This window comes from Carettochelys insculpta, chromosome 15, assembly GCF_033958435.1.
Source record: "Carettochelys insculpta isolate YL-2023 chromosome 15, ASM3395843v1, whole genome shotgun sequence".
Taxonomy (NCBI): domain Eukaryota; kingdom Metazoa; phylum Chordata; order Testudines; family Carettochelyidae; genus Carettochelys; species Carettochelys insculpta.
In genome coordinates this window covers 38,976,273-38,986,353 of record NC_134151.1, presented here as the reverse complement: position 1 = coordinate 38,986,353, position 10,081 = coordinate 38,976,273, and the positions used below count along the sequence as shown (strand labels likewise).

At 71.9% G+C, this 10,081-nt stretch overlaps 1 protein-coding gene across 1 annotated transcript; it reads left to right on the top strand.

The window, feature by feature from the left end:
* SNCB (synuclein beta) lies at positions 1–8,611 on the top strand. Its single transcript, XM_075009359.1, has 6 exons — positions 1–157; positions 922–1,051; positions 5,085–5,123; positions 5,850–5,968; positions 7,459–7,548; positions 8,065–8,611. Exons 2-6 carry the CDS (start codon positions 931–933, stop codon positions 8,095–8,097), a joined length of 402 nt encoding a protein of 133 aa, XP_074865460.1. The 5' UTR covers positions 1–157; positions 922–930; the 3' UTR covers positions 8,098–8,611.
* The last annotated feature ends 1,470 nt before the right edge of the window (positions 8,612–10,081 follow it).

Genomic DNA, 10,081 nt, shown 5'->3' with positions numbered 1-10,081 from the left:
CCGCCCCGCCCCCCGGCCTGGCCACATCCGGGCAGCGCAGCGAGGGCGGCGCAGGCTGCGGCTGAAATCCCCGCGCAGCGCAGCACAGCGCAGCGGTCCATGGCAGAGCCGCGCGGAGCCCGCCCGGCATGAGCTGAGCCCCCCGCGCCCATCGCAGGTGGGAGCCGCCGCCCGGGCCGAGGGAGCGGGGCAGAGGGCACAGCGGCCCGGCGGGGAGCAGGGGGTGATGGGGACCCATGGCGGGGGGGGGCAACGGGGTGATGGGGAACGATGGGGGGCACAGCGGGGGGGGGGGCGGCGATGGAGGCCCATGGCGGGGGGGGCCCGGCGGTGATGGGGGCGCATGGCGGGGGCAGGCGGTCGATGGGGCCCATGGCGGGGGGGGGCCCCGGCGGTGAGGGGGGCGCATGGCGGGGGGCCCAGCGGGGGGGCATGGGGGTCGATGGGGCCCATGGCGGGGGGGGCCCCGGCGGTGATGGGGGCGCATGGCGGGGACAGGGGGTCGATGGGGCCCATGGCGGGGGGGGCCCGGCGGTGACGGGGGCGTATGGCGGGGGGCAGGGGGGCGATGGGGGGCACAGCGGGGGCGGCGGCGATGGAGGCCCATGGCGGGGGGGGCCGGCGGTGATGGGGGCGCATGGCGGGGGCAGGGGGTCGATGGGGCCCATGGCGGGGGGGGGCCCGGCGGTGATGGGGGCGCATGGCGGGGGGCCCGGCGGGGGGGCAGGGGGGCGATGGGGCCCATGGCGGGGGGGCCCGGCGGTGACGGGGGCGCATGGCGGGGGGCAGGGGGGCGATGGGGGGCACAGCGGGGGCGGCGGCGATGGGCCTATGGGGGCCCACCCGCGGCGCCCCGTGGGCTCGGCTGCCCGCTCCCCGCCCGTGGGCCCCGGAGCCATCTTGCGGCGTGTGTCGGTGCAGAGCAGCGCCATGGACGCGTTCATGAAGGGCTTGTCCAAGGCCAAGGAGGGGGTGGTCGCTGCGGCCGAGAAGACCAAGCAGGGGGTGGCGGAGGCGGCGGAGAAGACCAAGGAGGGGGTGCTCTACGTGGGTAAGGCGGGGCGGGGATGCCGGAGCCGGAGCCAGGGACCCTGCCTGCGCCCCCCCCTCGCTCTGGCACCCCGGGGGCGCTGGGGGTGCCCAGTTCCTGTGCGGGAGACACGCTCTCCTGGCGGGCGGGTACCTGCATCCCAGGCGGCGCAGGCTGCCCCAGAGCCCAGCCGGTGCCCCACGCCTGCCCCAGAGCCCAGCCGGTGCCCCCCGCCCCACGCCTGCCCCAGAGCCCAGCCGGTGCCCCACGCCTGCCCCAGAGCTCAGCCGGTGCCCCCCGCCCCACGCCTGCCCCAGAGCCCAGCCGGTGCCCCCCGCCCCACACCTGCCCCAGAGCCCAGCCGGTGCCCCCCGCCCCACGCCTGCCTGAGCCCAGCCGGTGCCCCACGCCTGCCCCAGAGCTCAGCCGGTGCCCCCCGCCCCACGCCTGCCCCAGAGCCCAGCCAGTGCCCACTCTGCCCCCGCCCCACACCTGCCCCAGAGCTCAGCCGGTGTCCCCCGCCCCACGCCTGCCCCAGAGCCCAGCCGGTGCCCCCCGCCCCACGCCTGCCCCAGAGCTCAGCCGGTGCCCCCCGCCCCACGCCTGCCCCAGAGCCCAGCCGGTGCCCCCCGCCCCACGCCTGCCCCAGAGCTCAGCCGGTGCCCCCCGCCCCACGCCTGCCCCAGAGCCCAGCTGGTGCCCCACGCCTGCCCCAGAGCTCAGCCGGTGCCCCCCACCCCACGCCTGCCCCAGAGCCCAGCCGGTGCCCCCCACCCCACACCTGCCCCAGAGCCCAGCCGGTGCCCCCCGCCCCACACCTGCCCCAGAGCCCAGCCGGTGCCCCCCGCCCCACGCCTGCCCCAGAGCCCAGCCGGTGCCCCACGCCTGCCCCAGAGCCCAGCCGGTGCCCCCCGCCCCACGCCTGCCCGAGCCCAGCCGGTGCCCACTCTGCCCCCACCCTATGCCTGGCCTGGCTCCTCAGCACCCCGCGTCCCTGCCCTGGCGTGTGCCCCCAGCCTGGCAGCAGCTGTGGCGCCCGCTGAGGCTGTCCTCCAGCTGGGTACCAGGTCAGTGGCCTGAGCCTGCCAGGTCCCTGTGCGCATCCGGGCTGGGCTGCCTGGCACAGAGTGCCCAGGGGTGGGGCCAGCTGGGACTCCCCCAGTGCCCCCTGCGGGCCCTGCCCAGTCGGCTACTAACTGCGGCAGGGTCGGCAGCCTGCAAGCTGGAGCCACCTGCCCCCCCCGGTTCACTCTGTGCCCCCCAGCTTCCAGGCCCTCATCTCCTGCCCCGTGGGAGTGATGCCCAGCACCAGACACCCGGTGGGGCAGGCAGGGGGCTCTGTGGGGCACACATGGCCCAAGCCCTCCCTGCAGGGGCACTGGGGTGGGGTGGAGTGGGGGGCAGGGGAGGCGCTGCCGACCCACACGCTGGGCACAGGGGTGTGGCTCTGACTCAGGGCCCTGGCTGGGCTGGCTGTCCCTGGGGGGCTGCGGTGCCAGAGATGAGCCTCTGGAGGCAGGGACACCCCCACTCCCACCCCTCGGACCTCGGCAGCACAGTCTAACTCCCAGGCCAGGCCCTGCGAGGGCCCCACGGCTCCCGGTGCCCACGCCCTCAGCCCTGTCCAGGCTCTGCTCCCAGGGGGTCCAGCCTCAGGCTGAGCAGGGGTCGTGGGGGCCAGAGCAGCCCCTCGGGGAGGGCACTGACGTAGTCCTGACGAGCTGCAGGGGAGAGGGGCAAAGAGCTGCCCCTCCACCCACCCCTGCCAGGAGAGCCCCCGAGGCGCAGGGGGCGCGGCGTGGAAGCCCCCCCAGCTCAGGGCTGCAGCAGCCTTTCAGCTCACGTCCCTGGGCCCGGAGTGGTGGCAGCCGAGAGCAACACGCCAGTGCCCGGCGACGGGCGGGCGAGGGCGCAGCCATGGGGCGGCTCTGCATTCAGCCCTGCTGCAGCACAGCCACGGTGGGGTGCGGGGCAGTGCCTGGGGCAAAGGAGCCCAGGCCACCAGGACGTGCACTGCCAGCCCCCCCAGCCCTGCAGCACAGCCCCGTGCTGCTCCCCAGGGGAGCTGGAGGAGGCCATCTGGCCCGCAAGGGGGTCCCCCGGGGCACACCCCAGTGACTGAGGTGGATCTTCTTGGGCCCCCCCCCTTCTCTGCCCTGGGGGGCTGCAGCCACCTCGCTGGCCCGTTACAACCCCGTGCAGAGCCCACGCTTCGGCCGGCAGGGGGCAAACCCGGCAGCCTGCGCCCTTGGATTGTCTCTGGGGGGCTGCCCGAGAGCCCAGCTCCCAGGGACGCTGCACCAGGGCCCCAGGCCTTGGCACTGCCTGTGCCGTGGGCAGAGGTGCAGGCTCAGGCCTTCAGCTGCTCCAGCTCTCACATTTGCTCACTCTGGTCGGGACCCTTGCCCAGCCGTGGCCCCGCCCCCCCGCAGGGCAGTGCCCCTCACCCAGCCGCGGCCCCGCCCCCCCGTAGGGCAGTGCCCCTCCCAGCCACACACCCCCTGCCCCCCGCAGGGCAGCGTCCCTTGCCCAGCCGCGGCCCCACCCCCCCGTAGGGCAGTGCCTCTCCCAGCCACGGCCCCCCACCGCAGGGCAGTGCCCCTCCCAGCCATGGTCCCCCCTGCAGGGCAGCACCCCTTGCCCGGCCCTGGGGTTCAGGTCCCTCTTCCCACAGGCCTGGGACTCCTCAATGCAGCGATGGGCTCATGGTGGTCGCTCTGTCCGGGGCTTTCTGCTCCTCTGTGTGCCTTGCCCTGCTGCCCCGCGCTGCCTGGGACTTGGGTGGGTCTCTCTCCTGGCCCTGGGGACGGTGCCCCCACTGGGCATGCGTCAGCCCTGCCCACAGCCTGAGGGACGCCCCTGCGGCTTCCACCGCCCGTCCTTTGCGCCCTGGGCCTGGCTGCCTCGTGCTGGAGGGCAGCCTCTGCCAGCCAGCCCAGCACCTGGGCGCTGCCAGGGCCCCCCATCAGTGCAGGCACCAGCTGGGCAGGGTTGGCCTCACTTGCCCAGGGCACACCTGATCCTGCGGCCCCTGGCGAGCCCCTGGGCAGCCTGGCTCCCCCGGGTGCTCCCAGGGTCGTTTCTCCCTCTGGCTGAGCCTCGCGCCTGGGCTCTGGCTTCCAGTGCTGCAAGCTCAGGCCTGGCGGGGCTGATCCCTGTGTGGAAACTGCCCCCCCACAGCCCAGCCCAGGGCAGCTCACAGCAGCCCCAGGCCCCTGCGGAGGAGCCCTTCCCCTCCCCTGGCTGTGCCAGGGCCCAGGCGGTGGTGCAGATGGCCAGTGACTGCTGCGTCCCCATGTGCCAGGAGCAGGGCCCTGCTAGGCACAGCGCCGGCCCTGCAGAGCCTGGGGGCAGGTCTGTGCCCTGCGGATGTCTGCAGGCTGGGCAGCTTCTCCCTCGGAGCACCCCAGCCCTGCCTGACGGGCTGGCCGGTGCCCCTTGCCCCTCAGGAGCTGTTTGCTCCCGCGCCCCTGGGCCCAGGGAGGGAGGGCTCTCCTCCCAGCTGGCCCCGGGTTCCTGCTCTGGGCTGGGGGAACAGGACCAGTTCTGCCAGCCCCTGGGGCCCCAAGCAGCAGGAAGACTGGCACTGCGCCCCCAGAGCACCTCGCTGGCCCCCTGGCCTGGCCAGCGCAGGGAGCTCGATCCAGAACAGCCCCCAGGGCTCTCCCTGCAGCAACTCACAATCCCATGCCCCAGAGCCAGGTCTGGGGTGCTCAGTGCATGCCTCTGCTGTGGTACAGGGACCCTGTGCCCAGGGCACCCTGTGCCAGCCAGAGCCCCCAGCACCTCCCTGGGGTATCCTCGGGGGAACCAGCCCAGGGCCCCTGGTGTGGAGGTGCTGGGGAGCATTGGGGGGGCTGCCTGCTGCGGCGGAGGTGGGGCAGCCCGGGCATGGAGCTGGGCTGGGCTGGTGCGTGGCGTCTTGGGGCTGCTGGGTTGGGGGTGGCAGGGGCTGCAGAGCCGGGCAGGCAAAGCTGTGCGGCTGCAGCCGGGGTTTTACCCCTCCCCGCATCTGGCCCCTCTGACCCGCCTCTCACTCGCTCTCTCGCTCTAGGCAGCAAAACCCAAGGCGTGGTGCAAGGCGTCACCTCAGGTACCCGGCCTGGCCTGCGGGGTGGGGGGGCGCTGCGCTAACGAGCTCAGGCTAATCAGGGCTTATGTAAGTGGGGAAGGTAGCTGCAGAGACTGGGGGGTTACAGGCCCTGCCGTCTCGTGGGTGGCGGACATCGGTACCTGTAAGAACCAGATGTGGGGGGGCTGAGAGTCAGTGGGGGTGGGGGGCTTGCGTGGTGAGTTGGGGGGACCTCGAGGCAGGGGTTGGGGGGCAGGAGGTGTTGGGGGGGCTCTGGGAGGGGTACAGGGGGGCAAGGGCACCATTTTAGGGGGTCTGCAGCTGCCTGTGCTGGGTAGCTGCCACTCTCCTTGCCTGCCCCCTGCCCCCCACAGCTGCGTGGGGCACTGGAGGAGTCTGGCTGCGCATGTCCCCCACTCCCTGCAGGCATCAAAAGCAGAGCAGCAGCAGAGCCCCAGCTGTGGGCACCCGGAGGTCCTAGGGGCTGGGGCAGAGTCGGACCAAGGGGGCCCCCAGCCAGCTCCTCTCCCCTGCCTGGCTGCTTAGCACGGCCCCAAGAGCCGGCTGCCCGCGTCCTTCGCCTCAGGCGGCCACATGCAGGGATGCGGCGCTGCCCCACACCGCATGTGGGGGAGGGGGTGTCTGACACTGGGACTGGCTGGGGGATCCCGGCAGCGAGGGCTAGTGGTGGGAGCAGCAGCCCTGCCCCTGCCCGGCTGCCAATGGCGCCCTGCCTGGCTCTTGCAGTGGCAGAGAAGACCAAGGAGCAGGCGTCCCAGCTGGGAGGCGCCGTCATCTCCGGGGCCGGGAACATTGCCGCTGCCACCGGCCTGGTAAAGAAGGAGGAGTTCCCTGCTGAGCTGAAGGTGAGCGGCCTCCATCCTCCCCAGTGCCCTGCAGCGCCCCAGAGAGCCCTCCCCCCGCAGTGCCCTGCAGCGCCCCTGAGCCCTCCCCCCACCCTGGTGCCCTGCAGCACCCCAGAGAGCTGCCTGCCAGTGTCCTGGTCAGCGCTGGTCTCTGGCCCCTTCCAGGTACTCTGGAGCAGCAGGCCCCAGGCTGTGCCAGGGTAAGCGCCAGCTGGTGGAAAGCCCAGCTGTAAACGGGGCTCAGCTGCTCCCCCCACCCTCAGACGGCGCTTCACCTCCCTGCAGCTGGGGGCCCAGCCTGGCGCCTGCAGAGAGCATGAGGGGCTGGGAGAGCAGCTGTTCCCGGCGGGGGGTGTGGGGAGGGGCTCTGTGTGGGTGGGGGTGTGTGCTCGGCTTGGATGTGTGCACAGGCGGGGCAGTCACGTGTGTGCAGGAACATACCTGGGTACGTGCCTGGGGAAGCACACAGAGCGGTGTGTGAACAGAGAGCACATGAGGACTGGGGAGCACGCAGGGCTGTGCGTCATGGGAGCGCACGTGGCTGGGGGAGCACAGAGGGCTGTGTGGATGGAGGTGTGACACGGGGCTGTGTGTGATGGGAGCACACGGCTGGGGCAGCACACAGGGCTGTGTGCAGAGGTGTGACACGGGGCTGTGTGTGACAGGAACGCAGGTGGCTGGGGCAGCACACAGGGCTGTGTGCATAGAGGTGTGACACGGGGCTGTGTGTGACGGGAGTGCACGTGGCTGGGGCAGCACACAGAGCTGTGTGAATGGAGGTGTGCACACAGGGTTGTGTGGGTGGAGGTGCGTGTACACCAGGCTCTGTGGATGGAGGTGTGAGCACACAGGGCCGTGCCTGCTTGGATGCATGCGCACGGTGGCAGTGGTGGTGCTCACGCAGGCTGTGCACAAGCAGCAGCTGAAGCCAAGCTGCCATCAGTTGTTGCTTGCAGCTTATCCAAGAATAGCCCGAGCGGTGGCACGGTGGGCGGGGAGATGCAGCTGAGCAGCTGGCGGCCAACAGGGGTGGGGGTCCCTGGCACCAGGCGCAGAGCCAGCTGCAGGGTGGGTGGGGGACCTGAGCAGTGTCCCAACCTGACCCCATACTGAGCCCAACAGCACCCCCAATCCTCTAGCAGTGGGCAGCACCCAGCCACCCCTCACCAGCGCCGCCCAGGGCCAGGCCAGGCCGTTCGCTGCCCTGCACAGGGCTCTGGAGCCCACATTCAACACAATGGGAGAGCAACAACTGCCCTACACAGCCCCCACCCCCAGGGCCCTGCCCCCGTCAGGGCAGGAGTGAGGGGTGGCAGAGCTGGGGGTGGGGCAGGCTGGGGATGCAGCGGAGCTGGGGGGCAGGGCGGGGTGGGGATGCAGCAGAGCTGCACTTGTGAAGCTTTGCCCAGGTTCTGGTGCCCCAGCTGCAACCGCCCCAGGTGTGCCCTGCATGGGCCCGGGCCCTGCGCTGATGCCCCCTCTCCTTGCAGCCTGAGGAGGTTGGGCAGGAGGCCGCGGAAGAGCCGCTGACGGAGCCTCTGCTGCAGCCAGAGGGTGAGACCTACGAGGAGCCGCCCCAGGTAGGGCCGGGCAGGGGCGGGGACCGCAGAGCCCAGCTGCCAGGGATGGGCTCTCTAGCCAAGGCACCAGCCCCACAGACCAAGCGCCAGCACTGCCTGGCCTGCAGTCTGGGCCCACTGGCTGTGCGTCTGAGCCTCGGGCAGAGCCAGGCCAGGCAGCCAGCCCCACCCCCAGCTCGGGCAGCTCCCAGCCCAGCCCCGCCCCACAGCAGACTGTCCCTGGAACACCCAGCCCATGGGGCACCTGCTCCAACCACCCCAGGACACTTGGGGGGAACCAGCTCCGAGCCGATGCAGGGCACACGTCCCCCCTGCCCTGGGGCTGCACACGGGGGCAGGCTGGGGCCTGGCAACCCAAGGGAATGCCTGATGGCAGCACCTGCCTGGGTGCCTCCGCCGAGGAGGCCGGTGCTGGGGGCGACGAAGCTCGGGGCTGTGGGCCAGGCTGTCCCCCAGGTGGAGGCAGCACTGGGGGTGCCGGCAGCCTCGCACACCGGGCGCCATCTCTCCCCGCAGGAGGAGTACCAGGAGTACGAGCCAGAAGCATAGCGGCTGCGCCTGCCCACCACCTGCACCAGCAGCACAATGACAATACCCCTCATGCCCCTCCCTGGCCTCTGCCAGGGCAGGTGCCAGTCGGGGGCGATGGAGAGGACCCCTCCCCCCTTTCAGTCACAAGTTCTTCCTGCAGCCCTGTTCCCAGGGCCCTCGCCAGCGGCCGCCTCGCTGCCCTGGGGCCGCTAGCCGCGCCCAGAAGCTCAAGGCCTGGCCTGTGGTCCTGCATCCCTCCCAGTGCCACGGGCCTGGCCCACCAGCGCCCGGCTGGCAGGAGCCCCCCCCCTGCCCTGGTGCAGGGCTGCCGCACCTCCGCTTGCACGCGCCTCCCGGCGGTTCTGCTCCCTCTGTGGCACTTTTGATAGGGATTGTTCACACCCCCGTGTGGCAGTCGCGTCCGTGCTCCCCGTGCTGTGTTGTGGTTTCCCCTCCCCGGCCCTGTGCGAGCCAGGCAGGGCCGCTGCCAGTGACACAGCAGCCCTGCCGCCAATAAAGCCAGTTGGTGTCCCACGTAGCTGCCCGGCTCCTGTTCCTGGGCTGGGGCTGGGGGCACCGGGCCCCAGGCTCAGGCTGTGTTCCCACAGGCTGGTTCCCATGGCTAGAACAGGCCCAGGGCTCACACCCTGCACCCCAGCTAGCGACCCCCAGCCCAGCCCTATGGCCTCAGGTGCCCTAGGCCGGGGAACAGGGCTGGGGGGTGAACAGGTGGATGGGAGTGGAGCAGGGCTGGGGCTTGGGGGTGGCACAGGCCGGGGTTCAGGGCTGCAGTGCTGGGGAGGGGACACACCCGGGGGGGGGCTGGGGCCCTCTTGTTCCCTTGTGGCCACCGGGCACACTGCAGCCCCAAGCACCAGCCAATGGCACTGCACCTTGCAGCCCCCCACCTCTCCCACTTTGCAGTGGGCTACAGGGGCTGGACCAGCCCTGCTGGCCCCTGGGCAGCACCAGGCCAGGTGCACAGACCCCGCAATAGCCCCTCCAGGACTGAGTCCTGGGTTTAGCAGGCCAACGCTCTACCACTCTGCCTCCCTCCCGCAGGGCTCGGACGGGGCGGTGGGGGCAGCCAGACACCAGGGAGAAGCCAGAAGGACCCGGGGGCTGAGGGGGACGTGCCCCAGGCAAGTGGTGATGACGTTAGTTACTGGCTGGGGACCGCTCCCCGACACCAGGCAGGCGCCTGCACAAGGCCCAGGCCCAGAGGGATTCCAGCTGCTGCAGGGCACAGCGGCCCTGTTGGAGGGGCCCAGGAGCCCTGCCGGCAACGTGCTGTGCAGGAGCAGCAGGGGTGGGTCCCTTCCCTTCAGCCTCCCTCCTGGGCTGCCTTACAGCCCCACCCCCCAACCAGGCCAGGCCCTGCAGGGGCACATGTAGCCTCCCTCTGGCACAGCTCCCGCCAGGGATCCCTGCTCTGGGCCCCCCCCAGCAGCCAGGGTTGCAGCACTGCACAGGGGGGCTGTGGCCTCTGACCCAGCATCAGCAAGTCCGAGAACACTTGCCCTTCAGCAGAGCACTGGTGCCCACAGGGATCCCTGGCACACTTCTGCACAACCAGCAGAGCTCCCCCAGGGCCAGCACGGGGGTGGCACAGCCCTGCCCCGGGCAAGAACAAGGGCTCCCTCCGCCGTGGGGTGCAAAACCTGGCCAGCCCAGCAACGGCCAAGAGACAGCCCAGCCGTGCAGGGCACCATGGCCTGAGCACAGAATGCAGCTGCAGCCAGGTACTGCCAGAGGGCCCGGGCTGTGCCGGCACTGGAGGGGCCTGTCCCAGCCCCACACAGGGAGGCAGGACACGAGAGGGCAGAGCCAGGCTGCAAATGGCCCAGCCCAAGCTGTGCAGGGCATCTGGAAGAGCAGGACTGGGGAGGAAACGGAGCAATGAACGGGGTGGGGTGGGACACTGCCACTGCCCACCACTGCAGGGCCTGTTGCTACTGGTCTGCCCAGGGCCGAGGCCGCTCGCTGCGGAAAGGACAGTGCC